This window comes from Drosophila navojoa, unplaced genomic scaffold, assembly GCF_054131105.1.
Source record: "Drosophila navojoa isolate 15081-1374.11 unplaced genomic scaffold, UAZ_NAV_1.0 NAV_Backbone_169, whole genome shotgun sequence".
Classification (NCBI taxonomy): Eukaryota; Metazoa; Arthropoda; class Insecta; order Diptera; family Drosophilidae; genus Drosophila; species Drosophila navojoa.
In genome coordinates this window covers 14,031-39,013 of record NW_028301774.1, presented here as the reverse complement: position 1 = coordinate 39,013, position 24,983 = coordinate 14,031, and the positions used below count along the sequence as shown (strand labels likewise).

The window sequence follows — 24,983 nt, the reverse complement described above, 5'->3', positions numbered from 1 at the left end:
ATAATATTTAAATACCCTTTGTTTTTGTTTGTATAAATGCATGGTTCACTTGCACATGGAACGAAACCAATCTCCAAAAGAGTGCTCTCCAGTTTTTGGTTCCACTCCCGACCGCTCTGTTTCAAGCCGTACAACGATTTCTTCAGCTTCAGTACGCGCTTGGGATAATCAGCGTCGATAAAACCCTCTGGTTGTCGCATATAGACGTCATCGTGTAGCTCGCTGTTCAGGTATGCTGCAGAAACATCTGGTGCAAGTGCATTGTAGAACATAGAACATTGTACTCTTTTCGTGGACGACCTGAACGCCCAGTGCGAACAATTCGTGGTCTCCCTGGACCTCCTCTTGCTGTCACCTGCTCCTCCTCAGCATCTTCTTCGCTATCACTTTGCCACTGTCTATCAATAGCTGGACTTTGCTGCTGCTCATCAGGGTCGTGATTTTCATCATTTTGCTCGCAATCAAGTTTTTCCCCTGGCTCAAGGATTAGCACATCTGACTCACGTGATGATCCTTGGTCGTGCTCCAATCCTTTCCTGAATTTGTGCTCTAAAAACACAACATCTCGGGATAACGCAACGCTTCTCTTGACAGGGTTGTACAGACGATAAGCTTTGGCGGTTTCAGAGTAACCTACCAGTATATGCTGCTCGCCTTTTGCTGAAAACTTGTTTTTATGGTTTTTATTTAATACAATGGCTTCCATACCAAATACTCTTAGATGAGAAACGCTCGGTTTTTTCCCATACCAATCCTCATATGGAGTTTTGCCAATCAAAGCTGCGGTTTCAGCCCTATTGCGTAGATACGCGGCCGTCATTATCGCCTCGCCCCATAAAGATTCACCAACTCCAGCATGCACCATCATACTTCGCGCCATCTCCACCAGTGTTCTGTTAACGCGTTCCGCCACACCATTTTGTTGTGGCCAATGGCTCGATAAGAATTTTTCAAATGTACTGCTCAGGTACTCACGCCCGTTGTCGCTTCTTATAGCCTTTATGCGTTTTCCAGTTTGATTTTCAGCTAATCTTTTAAAGTCCTTAAATTTCTCAAACACATCACTTTTATTTTTTAGCATGTACACCGACATATAACGCGATTTATCGTCAATAAATGTTGTATAATATCGCGCTCCACCTTGTGATGTCGTACGCATAGGACCACAAATGTCTGTATGAACCAAAGCTAGTAATTCTTTCGAGCGATTTTCTGACACTTTGGGAAACTTCTTCACGCAAATTTTGCTTTTTGCACACGTTTCGCACACAAAGTCATTTGTATTACACACACTAGCTGTAAGTCCATTAATCATGCCCTTTTTAATCATTTTGTTTAGGCTATCAAAGTTTAAATGACCGAAACCGATCATGCCATTTCACCAATTGATTCATATTTGCATTCACATTAGCTGAAACTACATTTTTCATACTACTTTCAAATAAAAACAAATCGTTATGTTTTCTGCAACTAGCCAAGTGTCATTGTTACCGTCTTTAACAAACACTTTGTTTTTCTCAAAAATTACTTTTAACCCTTTTTCAGTTGCTTTTGACACAGATATAAAATTGCATTGCAATTCTTTCACATATAAAACGTCGGCCAATTCGATCGTTTTCTTTTTCCACTTAATCAACACATTCCCGCAACCTTCAGTTTCTATGTAATTATCGCCTGCTAGTTTTATCTTCTCTTTGTGCTCACGCATATTAATAAACATTGATTTGTCCGCGCACAAATGAGCCGTAGCACCACTGTCCACACACCAAACATTTTTTGTCAATTGGATTTTTCCAAGAAAAGAGAACATCGAAAAAACCGTTTTACTGTTCTTTTCGGTCGTTTTTTCGCTTTCCTTGTATTTATCAACCTTTCTCTCTCTTAATCTGCACTTCGCCGCGAAATGCCCGTTTTGCCCGCACAGCCAACACTTCACGTCTTTCGGGTCTTTCTTTGTCTTGTTCCTTTTACCGTTTGTTGGACGCGACGAAAAAATTGTATTCTCGCCCTTTTCACCTACTTCGCCTATGTTGCGCCTCTCTCCTTCTTCCAACAATTTGATTTTTAGAGCGCTAAATGAAGGCAATGTGTCCCGTGTTTCGATAGCGACCACGAAATTTTCCAACTCTTCATGTAAACTTGCTAGTAATATTATTACAAGCATTTCATCAGCCACCTTCACTTGTATTTCATATAATTTTTCTACGACATTAGAAAAATTATCCAAATGTTCACGTACACTGTCTGTAGCTGACATTTTCATATATAACAATTGCTTGAACAACTGTACTTTACGCGCGGGTCCCGAAGGCATGTGGATCTCGGACAATTTTATCCAAGCTTCTCTCGCGGTTCCACAATGCTTGATACAGTTTATCTGCGATGCTTTTACAGACACAAAATGCTAGCTAGAGCCTTCTCATCTTTGCTATCAAACAACGCTTTCTGTTCCACTGTATCGTTCTCATTTTTCAATAACCGGCCACATGTCACCGACCACAAGTCAGAATGAATTAACAAACTTTTCATCTGCACTGACCACGCACTATAGTTTTCACTATCTAGTTTCTCAATTGCAAACATTGAACTCATTTTGCACAAATTAGTTTAACACACGCTTTAACTAATTAATCGAGTCTCATGTGTTTTTTTCAATCACCAGCACAGCTTTCACTTTTCGCTGCCTGGGCCCATAACCTATTCGATTCAGAGGTTTATTAGAGACTAACTCTTATAACAGAGTAATGTTCATTAACATATGGTACTTATCGATATATCGCATTGTAACAGAAAGATTTTCTTTAACAACATTTTTTCTCACTCAAAAAATATAAAATTTTTTAAATGTACAAAAAGAGCACAAGCAATTTCAACAGAGGAAGAATTACATAAACAAATTTCAATTTACCATTCAAAAGATTCATTACACAGCGGTATAAGCGAAACATTCAATTCACTAAAAGACAAAAATCTATTTTCCAAAATTAAGGGAACATAATCAATTAATAATAGCAAATTGCAAAGAAATTAAGTATGATAGGAAACCAATAAAACCAAACTTTCAATTTACAGAAACACCGGATACAAAAAACCAAATTATACATTTAGACATATTTCACATAAAACACAAATCGTTTGTTACAATCATAGATAAACTTACAAAAATTTGCAGTTGCTTATATTATAGTTAGAAATTGGCGAACAAAGATGTAAATTATGATAGAACGTTTTGCAAAATTTAATAAACCACAGAAAATAATAATGGATAATGAGTTTAGATCAGAACATATAATACAGTTTTTAAACAAAGAAAATATTTCAATACATTATACTAAACCCAATTCAAATATAGGAAACGCTGATATTGAAAGATTACATTCTACACTAATTGAGATAATAACAGGAATACATAATAATGAAACTATCTATTGAATCTAAAATTCAATCAGCAATAATAGCTTACATTAAACGTTATCATTCAATAATAAAATGTACACCAAATTGTGCTAAAGCCACAGATGTACATAAATTAAAAATGTCTATCGAGGAACGTAAGAAAATGATTATACACAAAAGAAATGATACAAGAGAAGAATACAATGAACAAAGACATGAAGACCCAATTAAAAACTATAAAATAGTCAGACATAAGGATGAGGTTTATTTTAGATATGCAGAGTTAAAAAACATTCATTTAAGTAACATTAAAAGACCGTTAAAACAGGAAATTAACAATCCCAACGAAAAGAACCCAAATTGATAACAGATCTGACAAAGATTTTTTTTATTTTTTTATATCCCAGATATTAATCATGTTAGTCATCATTATAACCAGGTTCAATACAGTACAGACAAGATTACAAATGGAACCCATATTAGTAAGTGCAGGTTATGCACCCATACAGATTCTTCAAACCGAAATAGTAAATGAAACAATAATTATATTACACATCAATAACATTAACCCACTTCAAAATATTATAAAACAGATAAAACAAACTTAAGAACAGCTAATATTACAGACAGTCAGGAATTATTTGCAGAAATCAGTTTAATAAGGACTTATAAATTTAGCAGGAACAGCATATAAATGGTTGTTTGGACTAATGGACGACGAAGACAGGACAGATACCAAAATAACCATAACATAATTAATAATTTGAACCAATAAATAATAATAAATTCACATTAAACACTTACAAGCATAAATGATCAAAATAAAAGAATCTTAATGAAAATCCTATATAATGACCAAATGCAGAAATTAAAGAGTATTGAGTACAAAGTAAATTACATGGATATAGGGGCGGGTGGTACATAATTATAACACTTATAAATTAACAAATTTAAACTTAAATTAACTTATAAAATTGTTCAGTTAGAAAAAAGAATAAAATAAATGTCTATTTTATTGAAGGGCTTATGAACCTCCGCCGCTGTAACATAACATGCGACGCCTTTAGCACCCACGCTATCGCTTTGCTTGACAATCTGGTAGCTGAAATACCATAAGCTAATAACAGAGCGTCATCTGACAAAACTACAATAACAGCTAGAAAATCCAGAAATCAATCGCAATTCTTAGAATCCTAAAAAGCGCGCTTTTCTAATGTAAGCAAACGCTTAAGAATCTGCAATAGGTGTGACCGAAAGCTATTAACGAAAATTACTATACATTTGTACTCAAAAAGTGCACCATCAATATAATAATTATCGATTACTTGATAAAAATTACCAAAAGCTACAATATAATCAAAAAGCATAATTGTTTTGTACTACATTTTTTTAAAGCCAAATTAAATTTGAAATAAGAATAAATGCCCCTTTGTAAACATAGCATCATGTATACGGGTGAATGAGTACTCCGCAGTCGGTAGCGCCCGACTGCAACGTTCTTACTTGTTTTGAGTTGAGGTGGAATAACTTTTCCACCGGAGTCAGGCGCGGATTTTGGATGTAAATTGCAGTGAAAATATCACGGAATGTCGGCGCAAGTGGTCGCCATGGAACACTTCCGTATCAACGGGTGGAAGACGACAGCCTCCAGACGAGGCGAAAGGAGCGGACATAGGAGCGGGCGGTGTACTCGATGCGGAAAGTGCATCGATTTGCACCCCCAGGTGAGTCGTACACCGCTCATACACACTATAGCAGTTGTCGAATTTAGCCTCCATGGCTTCAACTTCGCCACTGCTCGCCCCTTGGCTCAACGCTCGGGCACAGACCTTATACTGCTGCTCAGCATCATCCCATAATGTCTTGACACGATCTCGGCGGATTTCGAAGGCCCGGAGCTGAGCCGCATGGGTGGCGTTAGAATCTCCGGGATGCGGGCATGTATATGTATGTACATAAATCTGCACGCATATGTAGCATCAAGCATAGCAGCGTTTCTTATGCACGCGCTCATTTGTAGGTGTGTATGTATGTACACATAAATGCATACTCTAGCGTTGAAATGAGACTGATTTGTTTTTGCTTTGTTCTTGAATTTACCATCCGCTACTCTCATAACAAGAATCTTATTTTTGGATTTCATTTTAATTACAATTGTTGACAGTAGGTGGTGGCGCTGTAAGCAAAGGCGCCGGTTCAATTTGTTTTTGTTCTTTTGACAAACATGACTTGGGTGCGAGTTCAAATCCCGCGGAAAACTCTTTTTTGTAAATTGCAAATTTTGTTATTTTAGCTTCTTTTATATATTTTAAATATTTAAATTTTATTTTTAAATTTTATAAAAATGTTTTCTTCATTGTAATCACTGCCTATTAAGCCTATTTGTATATACATGTACATACATAGATAGCTCAAGCATATAAGTGTCGCAATTTGATACTACAAATGCCGATTGCCACGCCCCTAGTGGCCGTAGACACCTCATTTTTGGCCAGTTCTTAGAATGAGCTAACGGTAACGTAAATGCGAAACTTGAATGCTTACGCTCAAAAAATGTGAAAATTACAGGGAATTTTTCGATATGCCACGCCTCCAAAGAGGCGTGAAAATTATTTTTGGGGCATCGATAGAGGAGGTTACCAGTAACTCAACTATCCAAATTTGAAGCTTCTAGCTCTTAAACTGTAGGAGATAAAAAGTTTTGCGGTTTGCCACGCCCCCTTTGGGCGGACATATATCCACTATAGCTTGTTGGGAGGTCAACTCGCGTATATATACCAAATTTCAAGTCTCTAGCATCAATAGTGCCTAGAATATAGCCAAATTTGAAAAATCACTATATCTTCAGGTCCGATTGGCCACGCCCCTAGTAGGCGTAGACATAAAATTTTTTCGTCAGTCATTATAGAATTATAGCATTAGCTCACGTGCGAAATTTCAACGTTCTAGCTTTAGAACTTTATGATATACAGTTTTATCTGATTTTCCACGCCCCCAATGGGCGTAGATATATCCACCATAGCTTTTTTGGACTTGGGGGGTCAACGCGGATCTACATACCAAATTTCAACTTTCTAGCTCTTCAACTAACACGATTTCTGGTATATCGGAAAATGCATTTTCCGATTTGCCACGCCCCTAGTGGGCGGATCGGGAAAATCTTAACACTTTATAAATCGGAGTTATACACGAGTATGTGTTCCAAATTTCAAGTCTCTAGCTTCAATAGCGGCGAAATGAACAGCGTTCATACGGACAGACGGACAGACGGACGGACGGACAGACGGACAGACGGACGGACAGCAAGACGGACATTGCACAAAACCAATATACTAATTCACTTCGTGAATGAGCATAAAAATGTAAAAGATGTAAGGGATAAAAGAGGATAAAGAAAAGAAAGAAAAATAAGGAATGTAAAAGGGACAAAGTCGAAAGAAAAATATAAGAGGATAAAAGATCAAAGGAATGAAAGGGTGGGATAATCCAGAGTAATAGAGTTAGACTAATGTAAGCGGAGCGGAGAAGCAGGCTATGAAGAAGACGGCGGCGCGACTGGCGCAGAGGCAACATTGGCCCGGCATGTTTGGAGATGCCACCAAGTACGCGACGCGACGCGAGACGTGCTAGAAGTTCAACAGCGGGCAGCAAAAGCCGGCCGGGCAGATGCTGATCAGGCGAGTGGCGGAGCCGATGGCGGTTTTGTGCGCAGACTCCGTGTTCCAAGACGCTCTCGCCGAGTGGGCGTTCTGGGAGCGCAATCAATCAATCTGGTGTGCAAAGAAGACGAGTCGAACAGTGAAGAATATGATAGCGCAATACATCGAGGGCCATCAAAGTTCGTGGAACGAGCTATTGCACGAGGTAGCGCTGGCGGTCAATTCCAGTGTGGCCGGCTCTACGGGTTTCACACCTGCACGTTTGCCTGCCGCACTATACGATGAGGGAAATGGAGCAGCAGATGGAGCTGAGGATCAGGCTGGCGCACGGGCCAGCGCTGAACGTCAGAAAGAGAGAGAGACGACAGAAGGAGGGAGCTGGGCGTCCCGCAAGAGCTACAGAAAAGAGTAAGGATCTGATGGGTGGACTCAAGGAGCGGCCACCGCAGATCAAAGTAAGGATCTGATGGGTGGACTCAAGGAGCGGCCACCAGGATCAAAGTAAGGATCTGATGGGTGGACTCAAGGAGCGGCCACTGCAGATCAAGACAATCAAGTTGGAGAAGGAAGGCGAGAAGGTTAATTGAATGAGTTTCTAGAAGCACGGAAGGTGATCGATGAGCAGGTGGATGAGTCGCTTCGAGCTGGAGCCATTGAGTCATCGACGAGCCCACACACCACCCACGCCCACGGCCCACCTTACATTGCGTAAGATTTGTAGTAGATAGGAGTTTGTAGTTTGTAGTTGGTAGCGAGTAAGTTAAGTAATAAGTAGAACAAGTTGTTAGTTTGTAAGACATTGTTAATTAGTCGGTAAGTAGTCGTAAGTGTCATAGCAGTTAGTTTCGTATGGTAAGCGTAATTTCAATCGGGCGCGCGATCAGCAAGGCATCGCTGGGGAAAGCTGCGCCGGGCAGAGGAGAAGAGCAGCTAAAGCTGCGAGCGGAGTTTGAGTTAGTTTTGGGTGCTCGCCGCGAAGAGAGTTGTTTGGGAGTGAGCGGACGCGCTCAAGGTTAAATTTTCAGCGCGCGGAGCAGGCGGCCGCGTGCATTCGGTAGTAGGGGTGTTGATTTGGATTTGTAATAAATAAAGTAAGCTTATATGAGAAAATCGTGTACTCATTAGTAGTTAGTTACTATCGCTCTATTAACCTTTGCTACTAACGATGGGTGTAGCCGGCAAGATGTGCCCCACGTGGTCACCTAACCACTAACTGATACCTTACCCTCTCCCATTTCTCTCACTCTGTATGTCCCGTATTAACTTATAAATTTCTTGTAAGTTATGGCCCTGGGCAGAGAGAAAATCGACTCTGCCCCGGCTGGGAAAATTAATGTAACTTCACTACAGAAGTTAGGCTGCTGTCTTTGCTAAAACTTAGCAATTCACCAAAGTTGAGTGAGCAGCAGATTGTCCGCTGCAATTATTTTTATTTTTTTAAATCGTTTATAACAACTTCACTTATGTTCGGCGCATCAGCTAATAATTGCTCTTAATAGTTAATAAGCTTCGCTTAAGTTAATCTTTTGCCTTTGTCATTCTTATTCTCTGTTAATGCACTCATGCACACAACAAAGCATAACACACGTACATATGTAAATTTCGGCTGCTCTGTCAATTGCTTACTCCTACTTACTTCTTTTCTTTAAACTCTGTACAAAAATAGTCTTCGTTCGCGCAACACCTACAAATTTGTCACTCTCGCATCGAAATAACTTTGCCTAAACAGCTACCACAGACTCGGCATTAAATTAATAAATAATAAGCTAAATTATTAAATTAAATCGTATTGGCTTTTATTTGTGCCTTCGTAAATGATTGGAGCCAGCGTTGCCGAAAAATATCTAAATATATATATATCTACACATGTGGCGGAGTTCGCTGCACTTGGGCATTTGTACATACATTGTTGTGAAGTTCGCCCTCAGCACCATGATCGAATCCTCCCCCTTCCTCTGTTTCGCTCCTCAACGCCGTTCCGCTGGTCTCTTACTCCTCAGTGTAGAAAGGCTTAAGCTGGAAAAGGTTGGCCACCCTCCTACGTTCGCCTGCTCGAGCGAGCCGCACCATCTTGGGAGAAATGAAGTGGACGACCCTATAGGGGCCATCAAACTTGGGCGCCAACTTCACCGCGAAGCCCTCCGCTGCGCTGGACAGCTGATGCTGCCGCAGCAGAACCATCGACCCTAGCGCGGGCCTCTATTCTCGCCGTCGCAGGTTGTAATACCTGCCCTGGTCCTTCGATGCCTTTTGAATATTGCTACGGACCAATTCGAAGATTTCTTTCATCGCTTCCTTCCTCGTTTTAAAGTCGACTTCCCTCGTTGTTGACCCGGATGTGACCTCGATGTAGAGGGCAGACGGGAGGCGAGGCTTTCTACCCATCATCAGCCGGTAGGATCTGCGACACTAGAGTTGATCGCTAGCGATATCTCCGGCAACAGCACATCCCACGAACTCTGGTGTCCCTCGATGTACTGGCCATCATCGTCTTTACGGTGCGGTTCGTCCTCTCGGTAGGATTTTCCTGCGGGGAGTACGGGGCAGTGAACTGTAACCGCACCCCTAAGGACTCCATAAACGACCGAAAGCCTTTGCTCGCGAATTGTGCGCCATTGTCGCAGACGAACATCTTGGGCACCCTGAATCGACCCAAGATACGCTCTCTAAACGCCGCCTGCAGCAGCGCTGTGGTGGCCCTCCTCAGTGGCACCAGTTCCACCGTGCTAAGTGAGCGAACGCATCGTGGAGCACAAGCAACAAAACAAGCAACAACGCACAAAATCGCCATAGGCGCTGCTACCTGCCTTGTCAGCATCTGACCCGCCTTGTGTAGCTCGCTATTAAACTTCTGACATTTCTCCTGGCCTGGCCGCTTCCCGGAACATCCCTGGCCCGTAGTATCGCTGTGCTAACCTCATGACCGTTTTCCTCACGCCTTGGAGTCCCGCCGTGGGAGCATTTGAGTTTCCTCAATGACTCCTCCAGCTCGTCGCTCCACTCCCATTTCTGGAACCTTCTTGGTTCCATCAGTGATGCAAAGTTTGGTACAAATCGCCTGTACCACGACGTCATCCCTAGACATTTCCGTAACTCAGAGAGTCGAGGGTGCCGGGAAATTACGGATTGCCTCGACCTTTGCGGGATCGGTACAAATCCCTTTTTCGCTGATGACATGTCCGAGATAAACCAACCTCTTCCTGAAGAAACTGCACTTCTTCCGGTTTATTAGAAGGTTGGCCTTCCTCAATCGACGGTTCATTTCGCCGCTATTGAAGCTAGAGACTTGAAATTTGGAACACATACTCGTGTATAACTCCGATTTATAAAGTGTTCAAATTTTACCGATCCGCCCACTAGGGGCGTGGCAAATCGGAAAATGCATTTTCCGATATACCAGAAATCATGTTAGTTGAAGAGCTAGAAAGTTGAAATTTGGTATGTAGATCCGCGTTGACCCCCCAAGTCCAAAAAGCTATGGTGGATATATCTACGCCCATTGGGGGCGTGGCAAATCAGATAAAACTGTATATCATAAAGATCTAAAGCTAGAACGTTGAAATTTCGCACGTGAGCTAATGCTATAATTCTATAATGACTGACGAAAAAATTTTATGTCTACGCCTACTAGGGGCGTGGCCAATCGGACCTGAAGATATAGTGATTTTTCAAATTTGGCTATATTCTAGGCACTATTGATGCTAGAGACTTGAAATTTGGTATATATACGCGAGTTGACCTCCCAAGTCCAAAAAGCTATAGTGGATATATGTCCGCCCAAAGGGGGCGTGGCAAACCGCAAAACTTTATTTCTCCTACAGTTTAAGAGCTAAAAGCTTCGAATTCGGATAGTTGAGTTACTGGTAACCTCCTCTATTGATTCCCCAAAAATAATTGTCACGCCTCCTTGGGGGCGTGGCATATCGAAAAATACCCTGTAATTTTCACATTTTTTGAGCGTAAGTATTCAAATTTCTCATTTATATGCTTGAGCCATCTATGTATGTACATGTATATACAAATAGGCTTAATAGGCATTGATAACACGGAAGGAAACATTTTTATAAAATTAAAAAATAAAATTTTAATATTTAAAAAATATAAAAGAAGCTAAAATAACAAAATTTGCAATTTACAAAAAAGAGTTTTCCGCGGGATTTGAACTCGCACCCAAGCCACGTTTTTCAAAATAACAAAAATTAATTTAACCGGCGCCTTTGCCGACAGCGCTACCACCTACTGTCAATAATTGTAATTAAAATGAAATGCAAAAATGAGATTCTTGTTATGACGCATTATAGAAAAGAAGAGCCAGAGTAGCGGATGATAAATTTGCATTTATGTGTACATATGTACATACACACATACAAATGAGCGCGTGTATAAGAAAGGCTGGAATGCTTGTTGCTACATACATATGCGTGCAGACTTATGTACATACATACATATACATGCATATATGCGTACATACATATGAGGGCTATTTAATAAGAAACAAATTTAAACTTATAAAATTGTTCAATTAAATAAAAAGAATAAAATAAACATTTATTTTATAAAAAACGAAATGTGTATGAAAAAAACACACAATATTGAAGGGGTTTTGCACCTCTACCGCTGCAACATAACATAACATGCGACGCCTCTAGCACCCACGCTATCGCTTTGCTTGATAATCTAGTAGCTAAAATACAATAAGCTAATAACAGAGCGCCATCTGACAAAACTACAATAACAGCTAGAAAATCCAGAAATCAATCGCAATTCTTAGAATGCTAAAAAGCGCGCTTTGGTAATGTAAGCAAACGCTTAATATTCTGCAATAGGTGTGACCGAAAGCTAACAACGAAAATTACCATACATTTGTACTCAAAAAGTGCACGATCAATATAATAATTATCGATTACTCGATAAAAATTACCAAAAGCTACAATTTAATCAAAAAGCATAATTGTTTTGTACTCAATTTTTTTAAAGCCAAATTAAATTAAATTTACAAAGGGACTGTGAATGAGTATTCCGCAGTCGGTAGCGCCCGACTGCAACGTTCTTACTTGTTTGTTAATAAAATCTCTTAAGATTTCATTCATGAGTCTTTGAAATGTGGCGGGGCATTTTTCAACCCAAATTCATAAATTCGATATAAGCCATGCAGCGTAAGAAAGGCAGTTTTCATTCGGTGTTCCTCTTTTACTAAAATTTGATGGTAACCTTTTGCTAGATCTATTGTTGTGAAGTACTGGGCTCTTTCGAGTTAATCAAGAATTGAATTAATATTAGAAATCGGAAATTTATCGTCGATGGTTATTTCGTTAAGTTTTCTATAATCTATTGCAATGCGAAATTTTTGTTGTTTTGAACTGTCTAACTTTTTTGGTATTACTAAAAGTGGGCTCGAATATCTTGAATTGCTTTTTCTAATAATTCCCTATTCTTCCATTTCTTTTATCTGTTTTCTGACTTCTTCCTTATACTGTGGTGGGTATCTAGATAGCTTTGAATTAAGTTGTTCATCTGTATTTGTCCGTATTTCTATCATATTTATCTGTAGTACTCTCTAATGCACAGATTTCTTCATATTGATGGCTTATTTATTATACGGGTTTCTTTGTGATTTAATGTTAAACTGTTTCTCTCAATATTAATAACTGCACTTAAAAATTGTAGAAGGTCTATACCTATAATAAAGTTATACTTCCTTCCCTTTAGTGGGGCTAACTTCCAACGGACTTTAGCGTTGTTTGGTAAATTAAATTCTCTAGGTGCTGTTGTATGAATTTCATACTTTATTATTTCCTTACTATTAATTGTGCTATATGATATGGGTTTATTCAACTTAACTTTGTGTGCCCATTAATTTGGTTGTTTACTAGACTTAAACTTGCTCCTGTATCTATTAATGCTATATATCTATGTTTATTGAGGTTTAGTTCTAATAATGGTAGGCATTCCGAGGCTGCATCATAAAAAATACTGTATTATTAAAATCTGCCTGGTCGTAGTCATTTCTTGTTTCTTGTTTGGTAACTGTTTGTATCTTGCTTTGTTTCTAGGTTTTCTATTTCCATGGGTTCTGAATTCCTTGACCTATACTGTTTTGACTGTTGTGAAATTGTTTGCTGATGATTCTGGTTAGGGTGACTCTGTCCTGAATTGTGTTGAGTATAATCTGACCTGAGTTGTTTCTGTACAATTGATGGTGATTGTTTTGTTGGTAATTTTGTTGATTATTGTTTTGACCACTTTGTGCTTGATAATAAGATTGCTTGTTATTGTTATAATTTTGTTGATAATATTGTTGCTTCTTGCAATTATAATTTTTCTTGCTAGACTCAGCCTCTGCGTTATACCTATTGGGTTTACTATTCTTATATTTTTTTAACTTTTTGGTTTAATAAGCACTACACGTTACAATGCTGACAAAAGTTCGGAGTATTTTTTTCTTTAAAATTAAGCATACAATAAAATTAATTGAATTAGTTTAGAAAATTCGAGTACCAAAAAATTATTAGTATAGTTAAAGTTAGGAGCTTGTTAGGAGTTCTTGACTTTTTCAATTTGCATAAATACAAATAGGCTATTTAAGTAAGTTTAGGATAGCTTAATAACGTTTAACATATATGCACGTATATAGACGTAGATATATACATACATATACATATATTTATATAGGTATGCTCATTGGTATTTGAATAGTTCGTTATCTTTTTAAATAGCTATCAAAGCTCTCTAGACCAGATTGGCCACATGCGTTGTGTCCATGTGCTGAATTAAGACGTGTATGAAGGACATCTCCTTACGCGCATTCTCCAAAATCACCTTGGGATCATCTGAAGTGCATCGCAAACAATTTGGCGCAAATACCATTGCCAGATTCGATGAATCCATTTTGGTGCAGGCAACCACCTCCGGGTTGGAGAATTGTTGCAGAAAGTGTATTAAATACGTTAGGACCAGTTGATTAATTTGTGGCAACTTATTAACTATTTCTTTGGCTTTATCGGGATCCTCAGTATTCACGCAATCCTCATAATAATCATCGGGTATAAGCGGATCGTATAACTCACAATACCATAACTTAAGCAAACTCGCAGGCGCATGCGCATCAACCATATTGTTCTTATAGTCAGGAACATCCCACCGATCCAAGCGGCTCTTCATGCAGTTCACCTCATCCTCATCGGCGGATACACGAAAAATGCCCTCAGTTTGTTTGCCATTGAGCAGAAGCACATGCTCTGAAAGCGTGGTTTGTATCCAGGGCAGTTTACGCGTTGGAAACTTATCCTTTTGTAGATCCATCACCTCAGAGAGCGTGTTGCCAAACATACTGTTGCGTAAGATTTGTTGCCGTGCCTGCTCCACCTCATCGACGGTGGGTTTCTTGGCCAATCGACGGCCGCTGCTGCCAATGCGATCCAAGCGGCGGCAACAAACAGTTGCATAATGCGAGATCTGCACGTGTATGGGCCATTTACAGACTTCTAAAAATCCAGTGGCAAACGAGGGATCACGATGACGATTAACATAGTTGAGCAGCGTGGGCTGAAACGTCGGAGAAGGTGGCACAAACGATAAACAAATGGCCATTAGCTCCCAGCCGCGAATAAGTGACTCGCGTTTGGGGTTCTCCGTGGTCTGGCGGCATAGCTGCACATAAAGCTCATCGCGTAATTGCTGTTGCGGTAGGGAAGCTACAATAATATCTATGGCCACCGAATTGAGGTTCATGCCCATGCGTGCCTTGCGATCACCCATGTAGATTTGCACCAGCTTGAACAGCTCAATGGCCGTCTTTTTGTCGGCCTTATCGCGCGACAAGGATAACATCGGGCGACTTATTGCCTCCGCCGTCCAGCTGAGCATGTCCCGCACAGATGCCTTCTTGCGGAAGATGCCCTTCGAGTGCATATTCAAATTGTCAGCGGCAAACTTCTCAATATCACATTCCTTCATGCACGCCAGCGTTGGGGCACCGGGCGCCCGCTCGCTGGGTGGAAATATCTGCTGTATGGTGGGCTTTAGTGACGGCGGAGCCAGCTTATGATTGCCGCCACGGCTGAGGCTGCTGCTGCTGGCCAAGAGCTGGGATTGCTGCTATCATTATTTTTGGAATCTCGTTTAAATTTCTTTCTTCTTATATTTTATTAAGTAAAGTGCCTTAAGTCATTTGTTTAGCTACATTTACTAGTAAACTTAAATCTATAAAATGATCGTTTTGATGGTAAACTCTTAGTTCGTCTGTTTTATACTTAATATTTTGTAGTTATGCTACAAGTTCGCTTACTGTGTCTACTTTTATTTGATGAGGTTGCGTGTCCGGTCGATACCTCGCTTTAGGGTTGACGATTAGCTCCCAGTTGTCTGGTTCTATTATATTGATAACTGTCCTTGAATTGTCTTGTTGAAGATTGTCCTAGTGGCCTACTCTCGTCTTAGATCAGAGTCCTCCACTCCTTGGAGAAGGTACTCCACGCTGCTGAAGAACGAGATAATCGATATATCACCTGTTCCCGTGAACGTTGCCAAATAATTGATGTTTTGAAACAATCGTTCCTTCTGAGCCGCATTGGCGCTCCTCTAGTTGCCGCTCCTTGTTGATCAACTGCTCATATAATTGCTGCGATGACATTTGTGGGTTAGCTTGTGCCATTCTGTTTTTGTCGTAATATGCTGCTCTCTTCTGTTCACTGGTTGCCAGCGTTGAGATATACTACTCAACTTATTTGTAGTTTGACCTCTTTTTTCGATTTATAAAGTTGTCAACTTATTTTTAGTTTGACTTTTATTTTATAATGATCGATTTATAAATTTGTCGACTTATTTTTAGTTCGCATTTATCACAGAATCCTTTTTTTTTTAAAGGATCCTACTGGCTGCGTTAATTGTTTTGAGTTCTTTATTTTTTAAATTAAATAACATCGCTCAACTTCTTCGGTTAAGTCTCAGAATAGAACTGATCTTTATTCAAATGCTGCTAGCGTATTCTGGCGACATATTTTACATTTCTTTATTTCACAATATTGCTAGACATTTATGGCGCCAGTTGAGTAGCATAGCTATTTTCTGCATAATTTTTATTTAACCATGTTGCTAGACATTTCATCATCCCAAACATGCAACATTTAGTTGTGGACTTTGTCTCTTAGTGATGACAAATCGCTTAAAATATACTTATATCGATTACCTTAGATAGAGAGTAGAGAGTTCTCAGTGAGAGTGTACGGTCGCTTTTGTTTTCTGCTCCGCAAATTTGCCTGATTTTTTAATTAATCATTTTTATTAATTGTTCACACAACTGCGGTCGGTTTGTTTAAATATTCCTGTGCAAGGTTTGATCCGTGGTTTGCTGTGTTTTCTTTTAAAATTGTTGTTTAATCTTGTTGAAGTTTGGTGCAGCGTCTTATTTACATTTAGTTTGCACTTTGCTCCCTGACTTTACTCTTTACACGTTTGTTAGTGTGCGTGTGAGCTTACTTGCTCTCTCGATTTCGGTCGTCGTGCTGTGCAAATAACTCTCTGTTGTTTCTTCAGCTACGCTCTGTAACGGCTGTTTTTGTTGTTGATTATCTCTCTCAACATAATCATTCGTTCTGCTCTTCAACGGCTGGTTGTTGTTGGACTCGCTCTGTCAGCATATTTTACTCTCTTTGTTTTTATTTCTGTTGCTTTTCTTTAATTTCTACTGTAATCCCAATTGCCAATATGAGCTGTTGCAAAAAATCTTGTACGTTCAGGCAGGCAGTGGACTCTGCACAAGCGCAATTTGTCAAATTGGTAGTGGGGGTGTACGCTGGTCTTGTCCGATTTGTTTAGAAAGACAGATCAACTTTTCTAAAATGTACAGCGCAGTAAGGGCTCAGTTTTTAAAACTGAAAAAGATTTCTAAGCAGTTATCCAGTGATATGGCTGCTGCTGAAGAAATACTAACCCAGTTTAATTTCGAGAGTCCCCTATCTCATTTGGAGTCTTTATCGTTGTTGGTACCTCCCTCTGTACCAACACCGTCACCTAATTCGCTTGCCCCTCCCTCACCTTGCGCTTCAGTTTTGTCATCCGCTCCTAATTCGCTCGATCCTATATCACCTGTTCCTGAAGCTATTGGTTCTTCTGTTGAGGCTGCTATTGATACTCAGGTTTCTGTTCAAAAATTGGAATCTTCTCCAATTGCTGTTCAAGCCACGAGTGTTAATAATTCAGCCTCTCGCGGAATATCCTTATCAGTCGTCTCTCCTCGAAAGCAAGTTTTCTTATCTAGGCTTTCATCAGATACGACCTGCGAGGCAGTATCTGCTTTTATAGCAAGCAAGACTTCGGCTAAGGTTTTTATATCGAAGTTTAGCTTCGCAGCTCCGCGCGAAATTGCCTCTTTTAAAATAAATGTGCCGATAGAACATTTTAAAACTTTATGTGATCCAAATTTCTGGCCACCTCATGTGGTAGTTCATGAATTTAGACCTAAAAATCGTAAAAGATCTACTCCTACTGCTGTAAATCTACCTTCGGTGCAATCGTCATCTAACACTGTACCAAAAAACTGAATTCTTTCCTGTCTTCTTCTCAGCTGTCTCTGCTTTATCAAAATGTACGCGGCTTGAATTCTAAACTTAATAGTTTATTCTTACACAGTTTTAGTGTACAATATGATATTATTGCATTTACTGAAACGTGGCTAAGTAATAATATTCATAATAGTGAAATACTTTCAAATAATTTCACTATTTTTAGACTTGATCGTTCAATGCGCAGAGGGGGTGGAGTGCTAATTGCGGTTAAATCCAGTATCCTCTCTGATGAGTTTACCTTTTCGTCCCTTCATGATGCGGAGATTTTAGGGGTTAAATTAACTCTCCCATCGCGCTCACTGTTTATCACATGTTCTTATATCCCTCCCTCTTCTGATTTACAAGTTTATGCTCATCACATTAATTGTATTAAAGAGGTTTATGAGCATGTGAATGATACAGACTTGCTTCTTGTGTTGGGGGATTTTAACATTCCCAACACTTCTTGGTTAGCAACTTGTAATACAAATTACTTAATTCCGACAATTGATCACTGTCTTTTTGATGAATTGTTTAACCTGTCTCTGTTTCAAATTAACTCTATTTCTAATCACCTAAATCGCACACTTGATTTGGTGTTTACTAATCACGATTCGCTCTTAAATGTCGTGAGAACGACTCCATTCTGTATACCTGAGGATATACACCACCACCAACCACTTTAGAAGTATTATTAGCTGTCGATAATCATCCCAATTATACTCCTTTGCCTTCTTATCCATGTCGCTGTTATCGTAAATGCGATTTTATTTTGCTTAATGAATTAATTAATTCAACAGACTGGTATACTTTATATGAGTCGAATGATATTAATTTGGCAGCATCGTTTTTTTACTCTACCTTAAACTCTATTCTGGATGTTTGTGTCCCTCTCTGCCGTATTTCGCCAGTTTCAAATAAGCCACCTTGGTTTACCAAGACTCTTTTGAACTTGAGAAACATTAAAACGAAATGTTTTAAAAATTATAAAAAGTCTGGTTTAAGTGTTGATTGGTCCAAATATTCCATTGCCAAGTCAAACTTCAATCTTTTAAATTCTAGCTGTTATGAGCATTATCTTATACGTTGCAAACGTCAGTTTGCTCGTGATCCCAAGCAATTTTATTCATTTGTAAATTTGAAGCGTAAATCTTCTGGTTTGCCGTCCTCATTTGCCCTTGATGGTGAAAAAACTTGCAATGACCAGGATTCCTCTGATCTATTTGCTGATTTTTTTCAATCAACTTATTCTTCTGCTAATCTCTACAACAACTCATATCCATATCCTCTTTCTGAATATGGGTCTATAAATACTCCTAAAGTTACTGCAGCCTCTCTGGCTGCGGCCATTAGGACGTTGAAATCATCTTTCTCTCCCGGTGCCGATAATATTCCTAGTTGTGTGATTAAAGAGTGCAGTGTTTCTCTTCAGTCACAATTACTTAAATTGTTTAACTTGTCCTTGGAGACTTCTGTGTTCCCTTCAATATGGAAAGAATCTTTCATCATTCCCTTATACAAAAAAGGTGGAAGATCTGATATTTCCAACTATAGAGGCATTGCGAAATTATCTGTCATTCCGAAGTTATTTGAGAAAATTATAACATCGGCCTTGCAGCATTTTTGCAAATCGATTATTCAACCATCTCAACATGGTTTTGTTCAAAATCGATCAACGTCCACTAATTTACTTGAATTCACTTCGCTTGTCAATGATGGTTTTTCTAAAAAAATGCAAACGGATGTTATTTATACTGACTTCAGTAAAGCATTTGACTCAGTACATCATCACATACTACTTCTTAAGCTTGAACGCTAGGATTTTCGCCTAGACTTGTATCTTGGATTTCATCCTATTTAATTGGTAGAACCCAAAGAGTCCTGCTCAGAACAGCTATGTCTAAAGTTATCTTTGTTTCGTCTGGTGTACCTCAGGGTAGCCATTTGGGTCCATTACTCTTTTCCCTTTTTATAAATGACCTTCCTAGTTGCATCTCGTATTCTACTATATTTATGTATGCTGACGATGTTAAACTTTGCCTTCCATACTCCAGTGCAACTGGACATCATCACCTTCAAGATGACCTAAATGCATTTCAACTTTGGTGTGTGGCAAACCAGCTTGACTTAAATTGCTCAAAGTGTATGACAATGACCTTCAGTCGTACCGTTCCTCTAATTGTTGATTATAAAATTAGCAATATTTCCTTACGACGCATTCACACAATCAAAGATCTTGGTGTTTCTTTCGATTGTAAACTAAATTTTAATCTTCATATTTCTACCATCATTAATGAAGCCAAAAGTGTGCTTGGCTTTATTAAACGTTGGTCCAAGGAATTTAAAGATCCTTTTATCACCAAGCGCTTATTTACGTCGCTTGTGCGTCCCATCTTAGAGTATTGCTCTGTTGTTTGGTCTCCGCAGCATAAACTGCATCAGGATCGCATTGAATCGGTCCAAAAACAGTTTCTTCTCTTTGCCTTAAGGGATCTTCGATGGGACAGTAATTTACGATTACCTTCTTATCATAGTAGGCTCCAGCTTATTGATCTTCCATCGCTAACCAATCGCAGAACAATTTTAGGAATTGTTTTTCTGCATAAATTGATTAGTGGTGATATTGATTCGTCCTCTTTGTTGGGTCGTCTAAACTTTTCGGTTCCGTCCCGAACAACTAGACACTATCGTCCGCTTCATTTACCGGTATGCACTAGGGATTATTCTTTGCACAGTGCGTTTCATGTTCTTAGTGTTCTTAGTGTTTGTCCTTAGAGCTCTCTCTTCCTAAATTAAAAAGTTTGCTATTAGCTCATCTTAGGGAAATCACTCACAATGCCCAGGCATAAGCATTGGTATACATTTTCGTTGTCAATGTTGTGTAGTGATTTCTCAATTCTATCCTACATTCTATTCTGTGCTTTTCCTTTACTCTTTTCTTTTTTAATATTTCTTATCTATTTATTTATTTTTTTTTATTATTAACTTTTCTTGCAATTTCTTTTAAAACCTTACTTTTTCTTTTTCTGTACTAATTCTTATTTAACACATTTTTTTCTTTCTTTTTAATATATTTGTTTTTATTTTTTATTTTTAAGAAATATTTATTATTTTACATTTAACATTTTTTTCTAAGTTTTCCTACTAACACTTCTTTTTATAGCATCATTAGTTTCACTGACCATATTTGGCTGTGAGACGTGGGCATAGCTGGCCGGACTGGCAAATAAAATACCCCCATCGGGTCGGTGTTACTATTGATATTATATCCTGTACTTTGTTTAGGCTTTTTCTTTTTTAAGTTTAATTTGACTCTCGTTTTTGTCAATAGCTTTAAGAAATAAATAAATAAAACCGTGTTTCAGCCTCTCAAGGATGTGATTGATCCGCGGAACGGGGTAGGCGTCTTGGATTGAGTGCGCGTTCAACTGTCGGTAGTCCACACACAGTCTTCTTCTTTCTTAAGAGGATGGGTGCACTATGCGGATTTCGCGACGGCTCGATAGCTCCAGCTCGAATCAACTCGTCCACCTGTTCGTCGATCTTTTTCCTCATAGCCGGATTCTTGAGATAATATCTTTGCTTAAGAGGCTTATCATCCCGCATCCTTATGCTATGCTCGGCGATATTCGACAGCCCCTCGAAAAGAGCCAGGTCCTTTTCCAGGAACTCCTTCAGCTCATCCTCCAAGTCTTCCGGCCACCCGGTGCCGCATTCTCCTCGTCCTCTTCTTGGCCTCCGCGGCAACAGGCTGCTCCGAATTTCACCTACATCCTCCGCCTTTAATAATCTTCGCGCTTTCCGCGTCGCTGGGCTACTCCGAGATTCACCCTCCGTCTCTAATTCCACCAATTTAACCTCTGGGGACCGCTCCTTGGGCCAATTATCCAGATCCTTCGTTCTCGCTTGCTGAGGGCACTCTTTAAGTTACACCTTCGGTGTACTGCGACATCTCTCGATCGACCGGGCGGGTGACTCGCCATCCCTTCCTGCGAGACACATTTCTACATTCATCCTCTTCGTAATCTCCAGCGCAGATCCATCAGCCAATCTGACCCGTGACTGCATTTCCTGGATTTCGCCTCGAATCGCCTGCCGGCGCACGCAGTCCTCACTTATGCAACGGCGTGTGGCCCCAATGTCAATTGTGGCCGTCATCGCTCGACCCCCAATCATCACCGCCGCCACGATCCTTTGCTGCTTAGGCGGCGCCACCCCGCTCCAGCGGGAGGCGCCCCATTCCGTTTCCCACTTCGTCGTGCTCGCACCATTCCCGCGTGCTTTTCCCTTTCTTTCCGCATCGGCAACAAGATGGCGCTAAGATGGCTCCTGTGCCGTATCGTGCCTGCCGCGCGACCTTCAGGCGCTCGAAATACTTAGGTGAGGGGGGAGGGACGGGGAGGAAGAAATCAAAGAATTCCCTCCTGAAATCGGTCCACGATGAGTCCCTTAATCCGCTGGTCAGGAACCATTTCGCCGCCTTATCTGTGAATATCTCGCTCATCGCCCGTGGCATCTGATCTAGCTCGATGCCGTAAGTGATCGCTCTTTCTTCCACGATCTCCAAGAAGCCTAGAGTGCCCCATTTACGAACTTGCTCGGCGACCCCCCAGGGCGGGGATCTCTCCGAGGGGCGCGGGGACTTGTCGACCAATCTTCGAAGTCATCGATAGCGCCTCATCCTCTCTCCAGTGTTTCTGAGCTCCTTCCGCTCCTCATTACGCCGCGCCGCCTTGCTGTTGCAGGGCTCAGGGGATCTCGTGGTCTTGCGCGTTCTTAGATGGCGATGTAGCAGTGAATCGAGTTCAGGTTCAGCCATTGCAACAGAGAGGTGGCGTCGTGGTAAAAGATGTGGCGCTCGATCGCGAAGTCTCGGGCTCAAACCCAGAGCGCGTCGTAGTTCTTTTTTTAATTTTTTCAAAATTTTTATATATTAAATTAAATTTATATTTTGAAATACAACGAAATTGAAATTTTAACCATCCCAAATAAGCGTTTTATTAGTTTGGTTCAGGGTAGTATCTAGTCGAGCACTCTCGACTAGGGTTTTCTTACTGGTTTTTAAGTGTTTCAAAATTTTTATATATTTAATTAAATGAGTTTTCTATTTTATTTATATTTATAAATACAACGAAATTGAAATTTTAACCATCTCAAATGTGCGATTTTTTTAGTTTGGTTCAGGGTAGTATCTAGTCGAGCACTCTCGACCAGAATTTTCTTACTTGTTAAACCTGAAGAAGATTTGAAAGCAGTTATCCATTGATATAGCTGCTGCTCAAGAAATATTAACCCAGTATAATTTCGAGAGTCCCCCTTTTCTCACTTGGAGTCTTTATCGTTGTTGGTACCTCCTTCTGTACCTTCTGTCACCTAATTTGGTTGCCCCTCCCTCACCTTGTGCTTCAGTTTTGTCATCCACTCCTAATTCATAAATAATGATCCCATATCACCTGTTCCAGAATCTATTGGGTCTTCTTTGTCGAGGCTGCTATTGATTCTCAAGTCACTGTTCAAAAATTGGATTATTCTCCAATTGTTGTTCAAACCATGATTGACAAAAAATCAGCCACTCCCGGCATTACTTTATCATATGTTCGTATATCCCTCCCCTCTTCTGAATCTTTTTTTGATGAATTGTTTTACCTGTCTCTGTCCAGATTAACTCTATTTCTAATCATCTAAATCGCACACTAGATCTTGTGTTCATTAATCATGATTCGTTCATCAATGTCGTGAGATCGACTCCTTTCTGCACACCTGAGGATATACATCACCCCACTTTTGATTTTTTGATTATTAGCTGTTGATAATCATCTCAATTATACTCCTTTGCCTTCTAAACCAAGTCTAATTAGTTAACCCAACAGACTGGTCCCTTTTATATGAGTCGGTTGATATTAATTTGGCAGAATCGCTTTTTTATACAACCTTCAACTCTATGGATGTGTGCGTCCCTCTCTGCCGTAATTCGCCCGTTTCAAATAAACCGACTTGGTTCACTAAAACACTTTCAAATTTAAGAAATATTAAATCTAAACGTTTTAAGAATTATAAAAAGTCTGGTTCTAGTGTCGACTGGTCTAAGTGTTCCATAGCCAAGTCTAATTTCATTCTTTTAAATACTCGTTATGAGAATTATCTTATACGTCGCAAACGTCAGTTTGCTCGAGATCCTAAACAATTTTACTCACTTGTAAACTTAAAGCGCAAGTCTTCTGGGTTGCCTTCTACATTTGTTCTTGGTGCTGAAAAAACTTGTAATGACCAGGATTCCGCTGATCTATTTGCAGATTTTTTTCAATCCTGATTAAAGAGTGCAGTATGTCTTTTCAGTCACCATTACTAAAGTTGTTTAATTTGTCTTTGGAAACCTCTGTGTTCCCTTCAATTTGGAAAGAATCTTTCATTATTGCCCTATATAAAAAAGGTGGAAGCTTAACGGCAGTGTACTTCTCGTGCTCTTTACGCGTACCGATGCCCTGCAGCTCAAACCAGCCTTCGAGTTTGGTGAAAAACATTTCGATAGATGTTGTTGAATTTAGTTGAGGGAATGGTAATTTGCTTAAAATGGCATTCATGTTGGAAGTATTCTCTGTAGGTAATTCCGCATCGGTTGAATTTTCTTCGTCGGCCATCTTGTTGCGCAGTTAGTTTTTTTTTGCGCGTCGCTTCGTTGTGAAATAGCGCGTGTTGGCTATGTGTGTGTATGTCGAGACGGCTGCGACGAACTGTGAAATTGTTGCACTTCTTTGTTGATAAAGCTTTTTGAGATCACTGGTAATGTAAAAATAAGTAGCTAAAATGTTTGCTACCGAAGTGATCGTCAGCGTGTGTTGCTGATCAAGAAGCTCATTTAGTGAAAAACCAACGGCGCGTATTTGAACTCGGGGTCACCAATTATGGGTATGTGGTTTATGAATGTATGTGAATGTGGGGATTCCCATTTATGAAAATATTGTTTGTTGGTTTTTGTGGAGAATGTATGCCTCTGTGTTCCCTTCAATTTGGAAAGAATCTTTCATTATTGCCCTATATAAAAAAGGTGGAAGCTTAACGGCAGTGTACTTCTCGTGCTCTTTACGCGTACCGATGCCCTGCAGCTCAAACCAGCCTTTGAGTTTGGTGAAAAACATTTCGATAGATGTTGTTGAATTTAGTTGAGGGAATGGTAATTTGCTTAAAATGGCATTCATGTTGGAAGTATTCTCTGTAGGTAATTCCGCATCGGTTGAATTTTCTTCGTCGGCCATCTTGTTGCGCAGTTAGTTTTTTTTTGCGCGTCGCTTCGTTGTGAAATAGCGCGTGTTGGCTATGTGTGTGTATGTCGAGACGGCTGCGACGAACTGTGAAATTGTTGCACTTCTTTGTTGATAAAGCTTTT

At 39.9% G+C, this 24,983-nt stretch overlaps 1 protein-coding gene across 1 annotated transcript; it reads right to left on the bottom strand.

The window, feature by feature from the left end:
- Window positions 1-13,784: 13,784 nt before the first annotated feature.
- On the bottom strand, window positions 13,785-21,205 carry LOC149090453 (rho GTPase-activating protein 39-like). The gene is made up of 2 exons (XM_089265212.1): window positions 21,047-21,205; window positions 13,785-15,140 (listed from the first exon to the last, which is right to left on the bottom strand). Exons 1-2 carry the CDS (start codon window positions 21,203-21,205, stop codon window positions 13,785-13,787), a joined length of 1,515 nt encoding a protein of 504 aa, XP_089121338.1.
- Between the last annotated feature and the right edge of the window lie 3,778 nt (window positions 21,206-24,983).